The 21,402-nt window shown below is 42.9% G+C and overlaps 2 protein-coding genes across 4 annotated transcripts in view; one reads left to right on the forward strand and one right to left on the reverse strand.

The window, feature by feature from the left end:
* On the reverse strand, nt 1-19,429 carry LOC139544928 (large ribosomal subunit protein uL1m-like). Its single transcript, XM_071352137.1, has 6 exons — nt 19,327-19,429; nt 11,369-11,457; nt 8,582-8,653; nt 8,311-8,419; nt 6,717-6,815; nt 1-170 (listed from the first exon to the last, which is right to left on the reverse strand). Exons 1-6 carry the CDS (start codon nt 19,352-19,354, stop codon nt 55-57), a joined length of 513 nt encoding a protein of 170 aa, XP_071208238.1. The 5' UTR covers nt 19,355-19,429; the 3' UTR covers nt 1-54.
* Nucleotides 19,375-21,402, forward strand: part of cnot6l (CCR4-NOT transcription complex, subunit 6-like) — a 15,578-nt gene continuing 13,550 nt past the window's right edge. Inside the window, exons 1-2 of one of the 3 annotated variants that reach the window (XM_071352133.1) lie at nt 19,375-19,506; nt 20,700-20,821. In XM_071352133.1, coding sequence (XP_071208234.1) covers nt 20,710-20,821 — 112 coding nt within the window. In that variant the 5' untranslated portion in view covers nt 19,375-19,506; nt 20,700-20,709. Of the gene's footprint in view, nt 19,597-20,699; nt 20,822-20,872; nt 20,882-21,402 lie in introns of those variants that run through there. The other 2 variants (XM_071352135.1, XM_071352134.1) reach the window with 2 other exon arrangements.

Below are 21,402 nucleotides of genomic sequence, written 5' to 3' on the forward strand. Positions count from 1 at the left end.
TTCCATAACATCTTCATACTTTATTGAATACATTATACACATTAACACATAAAATCACAAGCACCTTAAATCGTCCTTTTTCACTGTCACTTTCTGTACGAGTTCTTCACTCTTAAAGAGAAGGTCTTCACTCATCTGACAGCTGCCGATCGCTCGCTCTATGAAATGTCCTGTGGAGACGAGGGAAGAGGTGTCAGAGACATTGAAACGGTGCCAGGGTGTAGTAGTAGTGGTGCCGTCCCTGAACAATAACTCTGGTGGCGGGGGTTCAATCCCCGTTCAGGCCCCTATGCCTCACTTTACCGTTCTCTTTCCATTTCATCTCTCACAACATTCATCAGAAAATAGTGAAGTACGGAACTCCACATGGATAGACGTTAGGACAGGAGTAGCAGGATGCCAGGTGATGAAGGCACACACCTGAACAGAGTTGCTCAGACACACATCTGATGCAATATGACAAATCTACTGTTTTCTTTTCAGACCACTTGTCAAGAAAATTTCCGTTACATTCTAGAATACTCTCCCTGAGGGTATTTGTGTTACCTGCCTGCCTGCCTCTCTCCCTCTCCCTATGCCTGCCTGCCTCTCTCTCTCCCTGCCTGCCTCTCCCTCTCTCCCCCTGCCTGCCTGCCTCTCCCTCTCTTTCTTTCCCCCTGCCTGCCTCTCCCTCTCTCTCTCTCCCCCTGCCTGCCTGCCTCTCTCTCCCTCTGCCTGCCTCTCCCTCTCTCCCCCTGCCTGCCTCTCCCTCTCTTTCTTTCCCCCTGCCTGCCTCTCCCTCTCTCTCTCTCCCCCTGCCTGCCTGCCTCTCTCTCTCCCCCTGCCTGCCTGCCTCTCTCTCCCTCTGCCTGCCTGCCTCTCTCTCCCTCTGCCTGCCTGCCTGCCTCTCTCTCTCCCCCTGCCTGCCTGCCTCTCTCTCCCTCTACCTGCCTGCCTCTCTCTCTGCCTGCCTGCCTCTCTCTCTCTTTCTCTCTCCCTGCCTGCCTGCCTCTCCCCTTCCCTGCCTCTCTCCCTCTCCCTATGCCTGCCTGCCTCTCTCTCCCTCCCCCTGCCTGCCTGCCTGCCTCTCTCTCTCCCCCTGCCTGCCTCTCTCTCTCTCCCCCTGCCTGCCTGCCTCTCTCCCCATGCCTGCCTGCCTGCCTCTCCCTCTTTCTCTCCCCCTGCCTGCCTGCCTTTTGCTCTGAAATGCACTGGCAACTGTGGGACCTTATATAGACAGGTGTGTGCCTTTCCAAATCATGTCCAATCAATTGAATTTACCACAGGTGGACTCCAATCAAGTTGTAGAAACATCTCAAGGACGATCAATGGAAACAGGATGCACCTGAGATCCATTTTCAAGGGGTCTGAATACTTTCCGAATGCACTAGTATGAGTTCTGGCCTTGTACTATAGAGCCATTACTATAGTTATCCCTTGGCATAGAATTAAAGAGGACATCGCCTCACACACCATTTTCCCCAGGTGGGTTGGATATATCTAGTGTGTCTGTGTGTGTGTGTACTAAGAGTCTTCAAAACGACTACCGGTGTGTAATAGAACGTCAGTCTGAACAGGAGACCATAATTGCCATCCTCCCACGTCACCCAGCCCAGTCCCTTCAACTCTTATCTAGGTGTGGTCATTCTGACATACAGCACCTCAGTCAGGAAACATTGGTCAAATAATACACACAAATGCCTATTGGTTTGCTTTGTTTGTAGGCAAAAATTACACACCTATCTAGCACACAATATTGCATTGGAAGGTTTGGTATTAAAGTCCATGGGATGTGTAGTTCAATAACTATAATGAGGAATCATGGAGTGGGATGTGTAGTTCAATAACTTTAATGAGGAATCATGGAGTGGGATGTGTAGTTCAATAACTATAAGGAGAAATCACGGAGCGTATGATAGCATGTAGCACTGCCTTGAAGTCTCACTGCCAGATAAGTCCCAGAGAGCCTTGGAACGGTCACGTTGTCAAGGAGGGTATCCAGGTATGTATTGTTGTACTCACATGACCGAGGCTCCTGTATACGTATTTTAACCCTCTAAAGCCCAATGTGACATACATGTCATATACACCGAGCGTACAAAACATTAAGAATTACCTTCCTATTATTGAGTTGCACCTCCCTTTTGCCTTCAGAACAGCCTCAATTCGTAGGGGAATGGACTCTACAAGGTGTCGAAAGTGTTCCACGTGGATGCTGGCCCATGTTGACTCAAATGTTTCACACGGTTGTGTCAAGTTGACTGGATGTCCTTTGGGTGGTGGCCCATTCTTGATACACACCGGAAGTGTTGAGCGTTAAAAACCCAGCAGCGTTGCAGTTCTTGACACAAACCGGTGCGCCAGGTACCGACTACCATACCCCGTTCAAAGGCACTTTTTTGTTTTGTCTTGCCAATTCTCTGAATGGCACACAGACACAATCCATGTCTCAATTGTTTCAAGGCTTAAAAATCCTTCTTTAACCCGTCTCCTCCCCTTCATCTACACTGTTTGAAGTGGATGTAACAAGTGACATCAATAAGGGATCATAGCTTTCATCAACATTCACCTGGTCAGTCTGTCATGGGAAGAGCAGGTGTTCCTAATGTTTTGTACACAGAGTATGTAATTTACTTCAAAAACCTGGTATTTGTCGAATAAAATGAATTGATCATCATGGTACGTAGCTAAGCTAGCGGGCTGGTGGTAACAGACATCCTCAACAACAGGCTGTTGGCTATGAGCTGCTGTTTGGGCATGTCCAGCTGTGGGAAGGAAAACTACGTTGAACAGTTTCTTTAGTCTGTCAAGACTTTACTTTCATTTCAGACATAATACATTGAATACAGTACATACAGTGCATTCGGAAAGTATTCATACCCCTTGACTTTCCCCACATTTTGTTGCGTTACAGCCTTATTCTAAAATTGATCAAATATTTTTTTCCCCACATCAATCTACACACAATGCCCCATAATGACATCACAATACCCCATAACGACATCACAATACCCCATAACGACATCACAATACCCCATAACGACATCACAATACCACATAATGACAAAGAAAAAAACATACGTTTCTTTTACGCAAAAAAAATTTAAATAAACGTATTTACATAAGCATTCAGACCTTTTGCTATGAGCCTCGAAATTGAGCTCCGGTATATCCTGTTTCCATTGATCGTTTCTACAACTTAGAGTCCACCTGTGGTAAATTCAATTGATTGGACATGATTTGGAAAGGCACACACACCTGTCTATATAAGGTCACACAGTTGACAGTGCATGTCAGAGAAAAAACCAAGCCATGAGGTCAAATGAATTGTGTGTAGAGCTCAGAGACAGGATTGTGTTGAGGCACAGATCTGGGGAAGGGTACCAAAAATATTCTGCAGCATTGAAGGTCTCCAAGAACACAGTGGCCTCATCATTCTTAAATGGAAGAAGTTTGGAACCAACAAGACTCTTACTAGAGCTGGCCGCCCGGCCAAACTGAGCAATCTGGGGAGAAGGGCCTTGGTAAGGGAGGTGACCAAGAACACTATGATCACTCTGACATAGCTATAACGTTCCTCTGTGGAGATGGGAGAACCTTCCAGAAGGACAACCATTTCTGCAGCACTCCACCGATCAGGCCTTTATGGTAGAGTGGCCAGACGGAAGCCACACCTCAGTAAAAGGCACATGACAGCCCGCTTGGAGTTTGCCAAAAGGCACCTAAAGACTCTCAGACCATGAGAAACAAGATTCTCTGGTCTGATGAAATCTAGATTGAACTCTTTGTCCTGAATACCAAGGGTCACGTCTGGAGGATACCTGGCATCATCCCCACGGTGAAGCGTGGTGGTGGCAGCATCATGCTTTGGGGATGTTTTTCAGCGGTAGGGACAGGGAGACTAGTCATAAATACAACCCACATTTTCACAACTATGTTCTGATTTCAACGTGATATCGATATGAGTGCTAAAAATTAAAATAAACTTGTGTTGCGTTTACCTTTCTGCATTGAAACAAAATGCAACTATCCAGCATATAGCTGGCGGTCTTCTACAAGTTGTCCTGAACCAGTGATATTATTACATAGTACATATTATTCCCAGTCTAACTTGTGTGACTCCGCCCCCTCTCATTCTATTGATTTCAACATATGTATTTATTATGTATCCCTATTAGTTCCTGACAAGACAGCAGCTATTCTTCCTGGGGTTTATTATGGATCCCCATTAGTTCCTGCCAAGGCAGCAGCTACTCTTCCTGGGGTTTATTATGGATCCCCATTAGTTCCTGCCAAGGCAGCAGCTACTCTTCCTGGGGTTTATTATGGATCCCCATTAGTTCCTGCCAAGGCAGCAGCTACTCTTCCTGGGGTTTATTATGGATCCCCATTAGTTCCTGCCAAGGCAGCAGCTACTCTTCCTGGGGTTTATTATGGATCCCCATTAGTTCCTGCCAAGGCAGCGGCTACTCTTCCTGGGGTTTATTATGGATCCCCATTAGTTCCTGCCAAGGCAGCAGCTACTCTTCCTGGGGTTTATTATGGATCCCCATTAGTTCCTGCCAAGGCAGCAGCTACTCTTCCTGGGGTTTATTATGGATCCCCGTTAGTTCCTGCCAAGGCAGCAGCTACTCTTCCTGGGGTTTATTATGGATCCCCATTAGTTCCTGCCAAGGCAACAGCTACTCTTCCTGGGGTTTATTATGGATCCCCATTAGTTCCTGCCAAGGCAGCGGCTACTCTTCCTGGGGTTTATTATGGATCCCCATTAGTTCCTGCCAAGGCAGCAGCTACTCTTCCTGGAGTTTATTATGGATCCCCATTAGTTCCTGCCAAGGCAGCAGCTACTCTTCCTGGGGTTTATTATGGATACCCATCAGTTCCTGCCAAGGCAGTAGCTACTCTTCCTGGTGTCCAGCAAAATTAAGGCAGTTATATACAATTTTAAAAACATTACATAACATTTCACATTGTGTGCCCTCAGGCCACTACTCTACTACCGCATATATACAATACAAAATCCATGTGTTTGTAATGCATGTGTCTGTGTTTGTTGAAAATGGATATGGATACGAGTGATGGACAAACAAGTGTTGCGTTTCCCTTTCCGTTTTGGCGAACCCCAAATCAAAATACATCACTCCAAAATGTAACTGACTGTCTTTAGGACAGGTTGTCCTCTGACCAGTGACGTAAACAATATTTCCAGTTTATGTTTTCAATATATCACAAACTGTTTCTGCATATTAATTATTGATTTGGACATTTCAAAAAATTGTGTTTTGACATCTGTCTATCAAAAGTTCTTGTCAACAGGAAGCAGTGACAGCATCATTTTCAACTCATGTTTTATGAATATAAAATGGAACTTACAACATTAAATTGCCAATAGTATTCTACTTAAAATCAGGTAAAAACTGCTGAATTAGTCCTGAAACGTGCTGCGATTGACGTACACCAGAAATAATCTGAAACAGGTTTGCCCTGCTTACGTACAGTTTCTCCAACTCCATAACTGCTGGCATAAAAATGGTAAATTATGCACGACTATTGTATTGGCGATTCCCTAATGGACTGCCATTGGCACAGGAGAGAGCTTTCCATAACACGTCCACAATAAAATCAGCTTTCCAAACGTTATTCTTTTTGAGTGAAGACCCCATTTATTGCACATATAAAATATAAATAGCTCAAACACATATTCCTATAGAAAAAAGGTGCAGAGAGATGCTTTCTATAAGCTGTATCTGTGATACGGTAACAACTGTATGTCCTCTCCTCTCACCTGTGCTGACCCTTCCTAGTCACCTGTGCTGACCCTTCCTAGTCACCTGTGCTACCACCACACACACACACACACACACAGACCCATGACCCCAACATATAGTGCCCTCTAGTGTACAAAACAAGTAAAAATAACCCTTGACAAAGAACATTTCCACAACTCATAAACAGGCCAAAATGGCTCCTACAACTATGTTCTATTGCTACTATTAATTCATTCATAAATTACACCGTAGTAACTCTAGTATAGGTACATGTCATGTTACTAACAATGATGCGCTCGACGGTACTTGGATAATATTTGAGATTCTTCAAATAGCCACCGTTTGCCTTGATGACAGCTTTGCACACTCTTGGCATTCTCTCAACCACCTTAGTTCATAGTTCTGATGTCTTCACTATCATTCTCTTAACCTTGGATAATCTGACAGACATTTGTGAGGATTACAAGTATGCTTTAACGTTGTGGTGATTATACTGTAGGTCGTTCTGTAAAGCCTTCATACTTACCGTTCCTACTCTAGTGATGACAGCGTTCCTTCATACTTACCCGTTCCTACCCTAGTGATGACAGCGTTCCTTCATACTTACCCGTTCCTACCCTAGTGATGACAGCGTTCCTTCATACTTACCGTTCCTACCCTAGTGATGACAGCGTTCCTTCATACTTACCGTTCCTACCCTAGTGATGACAGTATTCCTTCATACTTACCGTTCCTACTCTAGTGATGACAGCGTTCCTTCATACTTACCCGTTCCTACCCTAGTGATGACAGCGTTCCTTCATACTTACCGTTCCTACCCTAGTGATGACAGCGTTCCTTCATACTTACCGTTCCTACCCTAGTGATGACAGCGTTCCTTCATACTTACCGTTCCTACTCTAGTGATGACAGCGTTCCTTCATACTTACCGTTCCTACGCTGGTGATGACAGTATTCCTTCATACTTACCGTTCCTACGCTGGTGATGACAGCGTTCCTTCTCCACTATATACTCATGGCAGGTCTGGAACAACTCCAGCATCTTGGGAATGTCGACTCCAACCGACCCTGAAACAGCCAGAGAGAAACATGGTAAGGTCATGAGTTCTCCCAGCCAGGGTCCTAAACTAACTTTTTCCACTGGTGGCACTGCTACTACTAATTTATTCAGTTGGTGGCACTGCTACTACTAATTTATTCAGTTGGTGGCACTGCTACTACTAATTTATTCAGTTGGTGGCACTGCTACTACTAATTTATTCAGTTGGTGGCACTGCTACTACTAATTTATTCAGTTGGTGGCACTGCTACTACTAATTTATTCAGTTGGTGGCACTGCTACTACTAATTTATTCAGTTGGTGGCACTGCTACTACTAATTTATTCAGTTGGTGGCACTGCTACTACTAATTTATTCAGTTGGTGGCACTGCTACTACTAATTTATTCAGTTGGTGGCACTGCTACTACTAATTTATTCAGTTGGTGGCACCAGCATATGATTTGGTTGCACACATTTTTTGTATGACTCATGTCCCATACCGTACCTGTACTCCATCCAGAACCAGGCTAATAAATAAACTCGCCATCTTTTAAATTAGCATGCCCTTGCAGAGCTTGACAGTCAGGTAAATTTGCCAGCAGCACACCGGGCCGGTGCCAACTGAAAACTACTGGCCTACAATGAAAATAATACTGGCCTGGGAAAGCGGATGATGCGTGCAGTATTTAAATGTTACCTGTAATTTGCGGGCTAAGTATGTAGCCTATAATAACCTAGCCTCCATACACAAATAATTACATTTTTACATATTTACATTGATTGTTTGGAGGGAGAAAATAAAACCTTTGTGCATTCTGAAAAAGGGTGTTATTGTTTTGGTCACTCTACAGTTGTAGGACCCTATAAAATCAGTTATCTTTCGGCAAATTTCATTTTCCCGGGTTTTTTTCTCTCCCGGTTTCCGAGTTTCCCAAATTCCCTCTCAAAAATCACACTTTTAAATTAGAAAAACGACGCAAATTTGATGCTTTAAGCTGAAAAATCAAATCACAAGACCACTTCGGAGGTCTGGGAACAATTCTTTGGCAGGTGTAGTTGCCCTTCCATTCAATTGCACACCTAGCAAGTAGACTGCTGTGTTTGGCTAGCAGTGTTATTGTACTGTACAATGTACCAGCTAGGCTACATGTGATGGCAGAGTTAAAAAAAAAACTAAAATGCCCCATGATCGATACAAATTATCAAGATAATCATTCTGCCAAGTACATTTACATTTAAGTCATTTAGCAGACGCTCTTATCCAGAGCGACTTACAAATTGGAAAGTTCATACATATTCATCCTGGTCCCCCCGGACCTACTTTGCAGTCAACCTTTAATTGGGAAGGTTTTTGGGGGAAGCCTTTAGAATGTTCCTTTAAACAGCGCATGGGGGCCTCCTCTCAGAGTCAGGTTCCTCTCAAGGTTTTGTTCCTAGGGTTTTTTGAGTGTCAAAAGCATTTTGACAAAATGTAAAAAGGACGATGTAAATTGGATTGATTGATAACAGGAGTGTTGCCTACCTCTCTCTTGTTCTTGGGGAACTTCTTTGCGTAGTTCGTTCTTCAGAGGCAGTAGTTTGGAGATGATATCTAGTACCACTACGTAGAAGTCCACTTCATAATCCAAGATCTACATTACAAAGAACAGAGAACACAGGAAATATTAACAAAAAGTGTGTGAGTGATGTGTGTGGATGGGGGTGGAGGTGGAGGGGGGGGGTGAGAGAGACAGAAACAGAAGGGGGAAAGATTGAATTTCCCTCAGAGAGAGAAAGAAATGTGTGACACTCACTCTCTGCACAAGGTCGGCTCCTCCCACAACCGCTGCTCCGTTCTCCTGGGCTACTTTGGCTTGACCAGGATTCTGACGAGAAGTAAATGTATATTTACTACAGTATGAACACAATGCAGAGCACCATGGGACATATCCTGACATGGGCTGCATTTACACAGGCAGCCCAATTCTGATCTTTAGCCCAACTATTGGCAAAAGATTTGATCTGATTGACCAAAAGACCTATTGGGGGTAAAATAACAGAATAGGGCCGTGAACGTAACTCCCAATTACATGTCCCATCAACTCCAGTCTTATGGTGTGGTACAGTAGGTGTGTTTACTGGAACTAAGAAGTCACCCCCTTGCCAAGTCCCCCCCCCTTGCCAAGTCCCCCCCCCTTGCCAAGTCCCCCCTTGCCAAGTCCCCCCCTTGCCAAGTCCCCCCCTTGCCAAGTCCCCCCCTTGCCAAGTCCCCCCTTTGCCAAGTCCCCCCTTTGCCAAGTCCCCCCTTTGCCAAGTCCCCCCTTTGCCAAGTCCCCCCTTTGCCAAGTCCCCCCTTTGCCAAGTCCCCCCTTTGCCAAGTCCCCCCTTTGCCAAGTCACCCCCTTGCCAAGTCACCCCCTTGCCAAGTCCCCCCCTTTGCCAAGTCCCCCCCTTTGCCAAGTCCCCCCTTTGCCAAGTCCCCCCTTTGCCAAGTCCCCCCTTTGCCAAGTCCCCCCTTTGCCAAGTCCCCCCTTTGCCAAATATAATATATGCCACTTGGCTGAACCTTTTATCCAAAGCGACGTACAAAACTCACTCACTGTAGTGTAATGTGTTTGATCCCTGCAGGAATTGAACCCCGGGACCTTGATGTTGCTAGTGCCACTCTCTTGCCAACTGGGGCACAAACAGAGCCTCTGTGCTGAACACAGCCAACGATGTTGATATACAGATTATATATTTCCAATATACAGTACCAGTCAAAGGTTTGGACAAACCTACTTATTCAAGGGACGATTTTTTATATTGTAGAATAATAGTAGACATCAACACTATGAAATAACACATATTGAATCATGTAGTTACCATAAGTGTAAAAAAAATTAAAAAAAATCTAAATATATTTCATATTTGAGATTCTTCAAATAGCCACCCTTTGCCTTGATGACAGCTTTGTACACACTTAACCAGCTTCATGAGTTAGTCACTACTTCTCTACAATGTAAATAATTGTAAAATAAAGATAAAAACCCTTGAATGAGTAGGTTTGTCCAAACGTTTGACTGGTACTGTACATCGCTGCCAGTTCTAGGTGACATACAGATTATATACAGAGCGTTCGGACAGTATTCAGACCCCTTGACTAATATTTTGTTACGTTACAGCCTTATTCTTAAATAAAAAATACATTTGAAAAAAATCCTCAATCTACCCCATAATGACAAAGAGAAAAACGTATAAATACAAAAAAAACTGAAATATCAAATTTACATACGTATTCAGACCCTTTACTCTGTACTTTGTTGAAGCACCTTTGGCAGCGATTACAGCTGGAAGTCTTATTGGGCATGGCGCTACAAGCTTGGCACACCTCTATTTGGGGAGTTTCTCCCATTCTTCTCTGCAGATCCTCTCAAGCTGTCAGGTTGGATGGGGAGCGTCGCTGCACAGCTATTTTCAGGTCTCTCCAGAGATGTTAGATCGGGTTCAAGTTCGTGCTCTAGCGAGGCTACTCAAGGACATTCAGAGACTTGACCATTCTACCATGTAGGCCTGATTGGTGGAGTGCTGCAGAGATGGTGGTCCTTCTGGAAGGTTCTCCCATCTCCACAGAGGAACTCTGGAGCTCTGTCAGTGACCTTTGGGTTCTTGGTCACCTCCCTGACTAAGGCCCTTCTCCCCGATTGCTCAGTTTGGCCGGGCAGCCAGCTCTAGGAAGAGTCTTGGTGGTTCCAAACTTCTTCCATTTCAGAATGATGGAGGCCACTGTGTTCTTGGGGACCTTCAATGCTGCATACATTTGTTGGTACCCTTCCCCAGATCTGTGCCTCGACACTAAATAAATTTAATTTATCACAGGTGGACTCCAAACAAGTTGAAGAAACATTTCAAGAATGATCAATGGAAACAGGATGCACCTGAGCTCAATTTCAAGTCTCATAGCAAAGGGTCTGAATACTAATGGTTAGAGCGTTGGGCCAGTAACCGAAAGGTTACTGGATCAAATCCCCGAGCTGACAAGGTAAAAATCTTTCGTTCGGCCCCTGAGCAAGGCAGATAACCCACTGTTCCCGGGGCGCTGAAGACGTGGATGTTGATTAAGGCAGCCCCGCCGCACCTCTCTGATTCAGAGGGTTAAATGTGGAAGACATTTCAGTTGAAGACATTCAGTTGTACAACTGACTAGGTATCACCCCTTTCTCCTTATGTAAATAAGGTATTTCCGTTTTTTTATTTTGCAAATATTTCTAAAAGCCTGTTTTCGCTTTGTCATTATGGGGTATTGTGTGTAGATTGATGAGGGAAAAAGTTGATTTAATTAATTTTAGAATAAGTCTGTAACGTAACAAAATGTGGAAAAAGTCAAGAGGTCTGAATCATTTCCAAATGTACTGTATTTCCATGTATACATCACTGCCAGATCAACAAGGGATTTCAATAGAATGACTGATTAACATGTAAATGACTTAGGGACTCGGTAAGGTCCATCAAGGAAAACATAACATAAATCAAATGAATAAATTAGCTATTGATGTTGGAAACAGCACAGGAGATTAAAAAAGACAAAGAATAAAAGTTACTGTTTAAGTCAGATAACTTACCTCTGTATAAACGGAAACTTTGTTGACTTCTAGTAAATTATGGTAAAGTATGGTAAATAAACTGTGCTGACAAAGGGATCCACTTTTTTCTGGAAGAGAAGATTAATTCATGTAAATATATTGCTGTGCTGCCTTGCGACATCAAAGCCTACATAAAAAAACAATATGTGGCAAGCAGATGAAGGAATCTGGATTTCACTAAACAACGTTTACCATCCTAGGTCACCATGACAATAGAATGTGTGCATCTCAAATGGAATCGCTATCCCCATTGTGTACGACCTTTCACCTTTTGGGCTCTGGTCAAACGCAGTGGATATGAATAAAATGTCAATATAAAGCCCTTTTTACATCAGCTGATGTCACAAAGTGCAATACAGAAACCCAGGATAAAACCCTAAAACAGCAAGCAATGCAGAAGCACGGTGGCTAGGAAAAACTCCCTAGAAAGGCAGGAACTTAGGAAGAAACCTAGAGGGGAACCAGGCTCTGAGGGTGCCATTTGAGATGCAACTAATGTCTTCTTTAATCAACTACTAAATTGTTTCCTCTCTGTTCATGTTTTACCAAGATGACTGCACTCAATTCATTATGTATTTCAACACCATCTGCGAATGCTACATCCATTTTTTGGAATTTGAAGTTCATGATGAATTATTTTAGTGACCTTGATGGTATTCCATCTATCCCTGAACGTGATTTAGCTTTGAGCCACTTTGAAGAGGTCTTCAATACATGGATAATCATGCTCCCTTTAAAAAAAACAAGGGTTAAAGACAGATTGAATGCATTGGTACACTCTGGAATGATCAGAAGTCATTCATAAAAGAGATGATGCTTGGGACAAGGCCAGGAACAGAGGCTTAGGCCCGGACTGGCAAGCTTTTAATAAGCAACTGAGGAATCATTGTGTAATTGGAACACGGCTAAAATTTTTGAAACTTCCTCCTCTCTGCCACAACAAATTAATTCAGACCCTGGCCTCATTATGAAAAAAAAATGCCATCATTGATATATTTAATCACCATTTTATTTCAGCAGGCTCTCTTTTTGAAATAACAGAAGTATGGAAATCAGCTGTTGTGCTGCCGCTCCATAAGGACGGGGATAGTAGAGATCTTCATCATTATCACACCATTTCAAGGATTCCTTGTCGAGCTCAGATTCTTGAATCGTTATTAAATGTACAAGTTTGTACTTTTTTTTTATTTTTTTTAATCCGAGAAAAGTATTTTGAATGTAAACCAATCAGCCTGGGCATCGAATCAGGGTTTAGGCCTGGGCATCGAATCAGGGTTTAGGCCTGGGCATCCAATCAGGTTTTAGGCCTGGGCATCCAATCAGGTTTTAGGCCTGGGCATCCAATCAGGGTTTAGGCCTGGGCATCCAATCAGGGTTTAGGCCTGGGCATCCAATCAGGGTTTAGGCCTGGGCATCCAATCAGGTTTTAGGCCTGCGCATCCAATCAGGTTTTAAGCCTGGGCATCCAATCAGGTTTTAAGCCTGGGCATCCAATCAGGTTTTAAGCCTGGGCATCCAATCAGGGTTTAGGCCTGGGCATCCAATCAGGGTTTAGGCCTGGGCATCCAATCAGGGTTTAGGCCTGGGCATCCAATCAGGGTTTAGGCCTGGGCATCCAATCAGGGTTTAGGCCTGGGCATCCAATCAGGTTTTAAGCCTGGGCATCCAATCAGGTTTTAAGCCTGGGCATCCAATCAGGTTTTAAGCCTGGGCATCCAATCAGGGTTTAGGCCTGGGCATCCAATCAGGTTTTAAGCCTGGGCATCCAATCAGGTTTTAAGCCTGGGCATCCAATCAGGTTTTAAGCCTGGGCATCCAATCAGGTTTTAAGCCTGGGCATCCAATCAGGTTTTAAGCCTGGGCATCCAATCAGGTTTTAAGCCTGGGCATCCAATCAGGTTTTAAGCCTGGGCATCCAATCAGGTTTTAAGCCTGGGCATAGCACTATAATAGCAACCACTTTAGTTGTTCATGATCTTGTCAATTCTTTACACACTACAATGTGCTGCTTTGTTTGTGGACCTGTCAAAAGCTTTTCATATGGTTGATCAAGCTATTTAATTGAATAAGTTGTCCTCGATAGGCCTGAGCTCTGACACCTGTTCATGGTTTCATAATTATCTAAGTGACAGAACTCAGGCCATGGTGATTGATGGGGTTAAGTCTAGATACATAACGGTGTAGCACAGGGGTCGAATGTAAAAGCCCTTCAATATAGACCACATGGATAATTCAATAAATCACATTATTTTACATAAATAAAGACTTGCTAAAGTGTCTAAATTCAGCATTTTGACATGTTCCTCTGACTTCTAGAAAGATTTTAAATCACACTTAACCCCAAAATGTCTCCAGGTTTTCACAAACATTGTAAAGCCCTAGTTATTTTTCTGCTTTTCAAAAGTAATGAATGATTATTATTTAATTAATGTGATCAGTGATTCATGTACGTCTGTCCCTCACGTTAAGGTCAACCCTGTTACGTCAACTTAACTCTTTAATATGGTGAAAACTTTTTGTGAGGCTTGCATTGAACAGTCAACCCTGTTACTTTATTTTGGCACTTACTAGTCATTTTGAGATGGGAAAACATGTTTTTAAGAAGTTACACTTCTCAAAAGGCACTGAATTGGTGGAAAAACCACCATATAAAGCAGGGTAACTGTCTGGAAAGCCTCAATGCTTCAGGATACTGTTTCCCCATCACTTGAGGGATAAACTGGGACAAAAATGGGTCTTCTCCAGCAGGAGGTGTTTATTTGCTGCGTGTTGGTTATTTGATTAAATAGAGGTTGTGTAATAATTAGGTTGTTACGAGTGTGATTTAAGTATGACATCCAGGAAACGTTGAGGTCCCACCTGATCTTGCCTCCTCCTGACCGACTTCCGTTCTTTAAGGAATGTAGTTTCATCGTTAGAGCGGCCACTACAGTATCAGGTCAATATAAAAGGATAATCGGATGCAGCCCAAGAGTCAGACAGGCTGCGTTTACACAGGCAGATCAATTCTGAAGTTTTTTCCCGCGAATTGGTCTTTTGATCAATCACATCAGATCTTTTACAGATCGGATTGGTCAAAAGACCAATTAGTGAAAAAAATATCCGAATTATGCTGCCTGTGTAACTGTCACACCGACCAACATTACTGGACAGGTAAGCTTCGTTAACAAGAAAGATAGCTAGAGAATTGCCTGGAAACCCGACGTTGCATTGAATTGTACGTCAGGCAGAAATGAGCATTTGAATCCGGAAACTTTCCTCTAACGACCTCTACAAGCCAGAATGTTGAAAAAATATATATTTTAAAGTACTGTACTGGTTGTCTGTGCGGTTGGTCCTTTTGGTGGTAGGAATGTGAGACAATATATCCACAGGAAAGTAGAATAACTAGAACTTTTCAAAGCGCTGGTAGAGCGTTCAGATTTCCATCACCTGAAGCATGCGGACAAGTTAAAAACACACGCACACTTGCCGAGCTGGTGCATGTGTTTACATGGTTCTGCGCGAGTTGTGAACTTCATCAACAACTACGCAGAGGATGATGCAATAGTGTTACCATGACGCCACCCAGAGGATAATGCAATAGTGTTACCATGACGCCACCCAGAGGATAATCCAATAGTATTACCAGGACGTCACCCAGGACACATCACTTTGGTGGAAAGCTGCTGCCATCCCATGTGACAAAAGCAGCAGTGTGGCGTCTTTACAAGGAATCGATGACAACACTTGGTATGTAAAGCATAAACACAACATTTTGATTATTTAATTTACCTCCAACGTGATCGGCACTACTTTTATTCATCTCACATTTTTTTTGTTACTTCCTGTTTTACAGGTTAGATTCTCCAGAGCCTGGTGTTGTTGTCGCCAAGGAGCATTTGGACTCAGTCGGGACCAGGATTCAGCTGTTGCACAACGCTGACATCCTTCCTCCCATAGATGGTCTGCCTGTACAAGCACCACCTGGACTGGACACAGCTAGACAAACGTATATTTCTGGGAAGATCAGGGAGTTTTGTGACAAAGAGGATAAGGATATCACATGCCCTGCACCAAAGTCAAGAGCAGGACAGAAACAGGCTCTCCGAATGCGTCGTACTACACCGGCTCCGACGCTCGTCGGATGTGGCAGGCTTACAAACTATTACAAAGGGAAACACAGCTGCGAGCTGCCCAGTGACACAAGCCTACCAGACGAGCTAAATTACTTCTATGCTCGCTTCGAGGAAAGTAACACTGAAACATGCATGAGAGCATCAGCTGTTCCAGACGACTGTGTGATCATGCTCTCCGTAGCCGATGTGAGTAAGACCTTTAAACAGGTCAACATTCACAAGGCCGCAGGACCAGACGGATTACCAGGACGTGTACTCCGAGATTGCTCTGACCAACTGGCAAGTGTCTTCACTGACATTTTCAATCTGTCCCTGACTGAGTCTTTAATACCAACATGTATCAAGCAGACCACCATAGTCCCTGTGCCCAAGAGCACTAAGGAGCAGGTTGAGAGCTTCAAGTTCCTTGGTGTCCACATCACCAACAAACTATCATGGTCCAAACTAGAGGTCGACCGATTAAATCGGAATGGCCGATTAATTAGGGCCGATTTCAAGTTTTCATAACAATCGGAAATCTGTATTTTTGGACACCGATTTGGCCAATTCTTTAATTTTTTTACACCTTTATTTAATCTTTATTTAACTAGGCAAGTCAGTTAAGAACACATTCTTATTTTCAATGATGGCCTAGGAACGGTGGGTTAACTGCCTCGTTCAGGGGCCCCACGACAGATTTTTACCTCGTCAGCTCGGGCGATTCAATCTTGCAACCTTACAGTTAACTAGTCCAATGCTCTAACCACCTGATTACATTGCACTCCATGAGGAGCCTGCCTGTTACGCGAATGCAGTAGAAGCCAAGGTAAGTTGCTATCTAGCATTAAACTTATCTTATAAAAAACAAATCAATCAATCAATCATAATCACTAGTTAACTACACATGGTTGATGATATTACTAGTTTATCTAGCGTGTCCTGCGTTGCATATAATCGTTGCACTTTCCTGCGTTTTGCCAGAAGCTCTTCACTGTGCTTCAAGCCTATCAACTCCCGAGATTAGGCTGGTGTAACCGATGTGAAATAGCTAGCTAGTTAGCTGGGTGCGCGCTAATAGCGTTTCAAACGTTACTCGCTCTGAGACTTGGAGTAGTTATTCCCCTTGCTCTGCATGGGTAACGCTGCTTCGAGGGTGGCTGTTGTCGTTGTGTTCCTGGTTCGTGCCCAGGTAGGAGCGAGGAGAGGGAAGGAAGCTATACTGTTACACTGGCAATACTAAAGTGCCTATAAGAACATCCAATAGTCAAAGGTTAATGAAATACAAATGGTATAGAGAGAAATAGTCCTATAATTCCAAAAATAACTACAACCTAAAACTTCTTACCTGGGAATATTGAAGACTCATGTTAAAAGGAACCACCAGCTTTCATATGTTCTCATGTTCTGAGCAAGGAACTTAAACGTTAGCTTTCTTACATGGCACATATTGCACTTTTACCCTCTTCTCCAACACTTTGTTTTTGCATTATTTAAACCAAATTGAACATGTTTCATTATTTATTGGAGGCTAAATTGATTTTATTGATGTATTATATTAAGTTAAAATAAAAGTGTTCATTCAGTATTGTTGTAATTGTCATTATTACAAATAAACAAAATCGGCCGATTAATCGGTATCTGTTTTTTTTGCTCCTCCAATAATCGGTATCGGCGTTGAAAAATCCTAAATCGGTCGACCTCTAGTGTGTACGTCCCAGTACATCACTGGTGCCAGGCTTCCTGCCACCCAGGACCTCTATACCAGCAGTGTCAGAGGAAGGCCCTAAAAATTGTCAAAGACTACAGCCACCTTAGTCATAGACTGTTCTCTCTGCTACCGCACGGCAGGCGGTACCGGAGCGCCAAGTCCAGGTCCAAGACTTCTTACAGCTTCTACCCCCAAGCAATGAGACTCCTGAACAGCTAATCAAATGGCTACCAAGACTATTTGCGTTGCCCCCCCTCTTTTACACCTCTGCTACTCTCTGTTTATTGTCTATGCATAGTCACTTTAACTCTACCTACATGCACATATTACCTCAATTACCTCAACTAAACGGTGCCCCCGAACATTGACTCTGTACCAGTACCCCCTGTATATAGCCTTTACTGCTGCTCTTTTCCCCTAAAAATGTATCAATTTTTTTTACTTAACACTTATTTTTCGTCAAACTGCATAGTTGGTTAATGGCTTGTAAGTTAGACCTTACAGTGAAATGCTACACCTGTCGTATTCGGGCACATGTGACAAATAAAAATAGATTTTGATTTGGGAATATAGAATATTTTGTTGATGCGTGGTTTGGACAAATCAGTTCATCACTGGGGGCGAGTTCCACGTCATCAGCACTATCTGCAGTGCCTCTAATCAAATGACTTTCTCCTAACACGCGTTGCTGCTACAATTTATATTTTATATCCTGCTCCTCAGCCACTTTACCCCTGATTGTTTCCATACAACTACCTCATCTAGCACGGACATCGTTATTGATATTGTTCTTGTACATACTTTATATTATTTTCCACAACCTGTACCGTTTACACCTTCTGTAGAGACCCATCCACTTAGCTAGAAGTGGCTGGGGGTTATAGCATTTCTTTCACATGACCCATCAATTTAGACAAGTGTGTGTGGATAAGCGTCATCTAATATTTATTAAATATTTTTTATCTGGACACTTTCTGTTTACCTGGAATTTTTCCTTCTTGTAGGCTACTACTTTTAGTCTTAATCTTTACGACACTACTCACTGTTTAGCACATGGCATCACATGAATCCTTAAAGAGATGGGTGGGGCTAATGCTTAAGAGGGTGTGAACAATGCTGAATGGGTGTAGACAAAGGAGAGCTCTCCAGTAGGTACCAAAACATTCATAGGCCATTTTCTCAAAAGTGAGGTTCCAAGTTTATTAACTTTCAAAGTAGAATTACTTTCCCAATGTGTATGATACACCTCTTTGTATCTCTACTTTTATTGAATGTAATAAAAAATATATATACAATTTCAAACTTTGATACATAAGACCGAATCCAGGTGGTCAGAATCGCTCAGGTGCAACAAACTTAAAATGTAGTCTTTTTTCAATGCTGATTTGAATGTCATTGGGAAAACAAAGAGGTGTCAAAAACATAAAATCCGCAAACGTCCTTTCGTATTTTAAAAGTAATCCTCGAAGTAAATCATGTAGTTTTTCAAAAGTATCTAATTACAATATTTTTGCTGGTAATGTAACGGATAACAGTTAATGTTTTTTGTAATCCGACATGTAACCCTGGTAGTAAGTAAGGGCTCCTGAGTGGCGCAGCGGTCTAAGGCAATTGGCAGCGCACAATTGGCCCAGCGTCGTCCGGGTTAGGGCTTGGCCTTCATTGTAAATAAGAATTTGTTCTTAACTGACTTGCCTAGTTAAATAATACACATTTTTTAAAGGAGTTGAAAAGTTGCTAATTAGCTCAAATTGTCTGTGATGAGATGTAAACTCGCAACCTTTAGGTTGCTAGACGTTCTTGTTATACGCACGACTTTTGTTTTTTGCCTTAAGTAACCACCAGTCTTATGTAACCATGCCAAACGTAACATATCACACTCATTTAAGTATCCTATCTTACTTCTAGTGTAAGAGACCAGGCTGAGTTATTGAATACTAGTTAGCATCAGTAGTTAGAACATTAGCTTGCTAGCTACATGAGTGGCACTGGCAAAGGCTGCTAGCTAGCTACGTTTGCTAGGAACTACAGTATGCAACATAAATGCATTGGCTATGCATCATCATGTGGGCAGTTTATTCTAAATCTTGAACTGCAATTGAATTTAAGATAAAATAGTTTGTAGAACTGACCTTCTTCAAACATCGTGCAGGTTGCCATGTTTAAAATGCACCGGTGACTTGCCCTACGTTAAATTCGTCACGTCTAGAAACAACGCAGGCAACTTTGCTGCCGGTGGGGCACACTGATGGGGCAGACGGTACGAGCGGAAGCCATGTTTGTTGTTCCTCCTTCTGCCACTTCGGAGTTCGGTACGTTCAGGGTCTGAACGTTCAAGAACTCCGTCTGCATGTCTTTAACAATATCGCCACTAAATATTCTCTACCACCCCCCGAATGCAGGTAATACATGTTTTATTGTTAATAGTTGCAGTGACAATTTGTATCGCCGAATGTCTCTCTGCATTTCTCCCGTCCGTTTTGCCTCACCTCTTCCCAAGGTCCAAGTACCAGAGCTAGCTAGCTTGCTAGCGCAGGAAAGGGTGTGCTCTCAGGCCGCCTGTCAAATTACTCAAGACCCATGCTTCAGCCTTTGGTATATTTACTTTAGAAAGTAATGGGACAATACGTTCAGTTGTGTGTTCAAGTTGTTAAAACTGCTAAGATGTATTTATAATTAGGTGCTGTTGCTCAAGTACAAACGTCTCATGCATGCCATTGAATGGTTTTGACAGCCAGTGAATGGTTTTGACAGCTGTCAAGTAAACTTCTCTTGCAAAGCAGGCCCGGTGTAGTTGCATAGCTGTTGCTACTTTTGACATTTAGCTATACTGTCAGATAACAAATCAACACACAATTGTCACTGCCGTTACAATCATCGGTAGTTTAAGAATTGCAAATTAGCTAGGTAACGTTAATGAAATGTAGCTAGGTTGCTAAAGTGTTGTAGTTACTGTGTCATTATCAAAGACACAAATTAGCTGTGTAAGCAGCTGTCAATGGACCTCGAAAAGATATTCTCGGATGACAGCCCTGGTGTTTACCCGGTCACCAGCCAAGGAACGAGCCCTATTGAATCCCTATTCATACTGTGGTGGTATCACTGGTACAGGACGTGTGGCCGACTTGTGTTTAGACAGATAAACAGATTATGTAACTACTAAACCCGCTCCAAACGTCTTCCCTGCTAGCTACACTTCAACTTTGACATTCTAAGTATTTGTGTTACTTCCTCTGTAGCTGCAAGCTTTCAATACCTTTCCCATGTCACTGACACCAGAATGCTTTCTCAGTGAGACATCTGCACAATATAACTAAAATATCAATGTGGATGCCCCCACAATTAAAGATATTAAAGTTGGACACCTCCTACAGACAGGAGGCACCCCAGGAGACCATGTGTAATTCAAACCCTGGTGAATCAACATGTCTTGTGTAATATTCTGGCTTGTTGGTGTGTGTCTACTAGGCATTTGACCTGGCTTGTTGGTGTGTGTGTTCCTTAGATTAACAGGTATGCCAAAGGAAAAATATGATTCCCCGGATCCTCGCCGATTATACACCATCATGTCAGCTGAGGAGTTAGCCAACGGGAAGAAGTCGCACTGGGCCGAGCTGGAGATATCAGGTCAGTCAGTGAGTCTGTTAGCGATATCGGGCCAGTCAGTCAGTTAGCTGGAGATATCAGGTTATTCAACTAGCCAGACAGACAGTCAGTCTGAGAGAAAGACATTTTTTTTTAAAGCTAATAAAATGCAAATCTGTCCTATGAAGTATGGATGGGCATGAGTACTCGAAATGACGTCAGAACTCCATCTTTAATCAGAGGTAATATAAACAATTTGGTCGAAATGTTGTCTTGAAGACAACATTCATTTGCTTTGACTCTAGAGTTCCGTTTGTACGTGTGCCTTTGCGGGACAAAATAAACAAAGCCAAGCATCACACAGTTATTATAAAAAATCTTTGGTTCTGCTCCCTAAATTCTCTTTCCCCTCTGTGTGTGTCTCACTCACTTAATTGCGTTCTGACCGCTCCTTCTACACATACAGTGGCTTGCAGAAGTATTCACCCCCTTGGCATTTTTCCTATTTTGTTGCCTTAACAACCTGGAATTAAAATAGATTTTTTTGGTGGGGTTTGTATCATTTGATTTACACAACATGCCTACCATTTTGAAGATGCAAAATCATTTTTTATTGTGAAACA

Source organism: Salvelinus alpinus, chromosome 19, assembly GCF_045679555.1.
Source record: "Salvelinus alpinus chromosome 19, SLU_Salpinus.1, whole genome shotgun sequence".
NCBI classification, from domain to species: domain Eukaryota; kingdom Metazoa; phylum Chordata; class Actinopteri; order Salmoniformes; family Salmonidae; genus Salvelinus; species Salvelinus alpinus.

Bases quoted from the DNA above. Each gene is read 5' to 3' on its own strand.
- LOC139544928 (XM_071352137.1), bottom strand. From the start codon at position 19,354: ATGGCAACCTGCACGATGTTTGAAGAAG. The intron at 11,458-19,326 runs GTCAGTTCTACA...CTTCTCTTCCAG, and splicing joins CTGCACGATGTTTGAAGAAG to AAAAAAGTGGATCCCTTTGT. The intron at 8,654-11,368 runs GTAAGTTATCTG...ACTTCTCGTCAG, and splicing joins AAGTTTCCGTTTATACAGAG to AATCCTGGTCAAGCCAAAGT.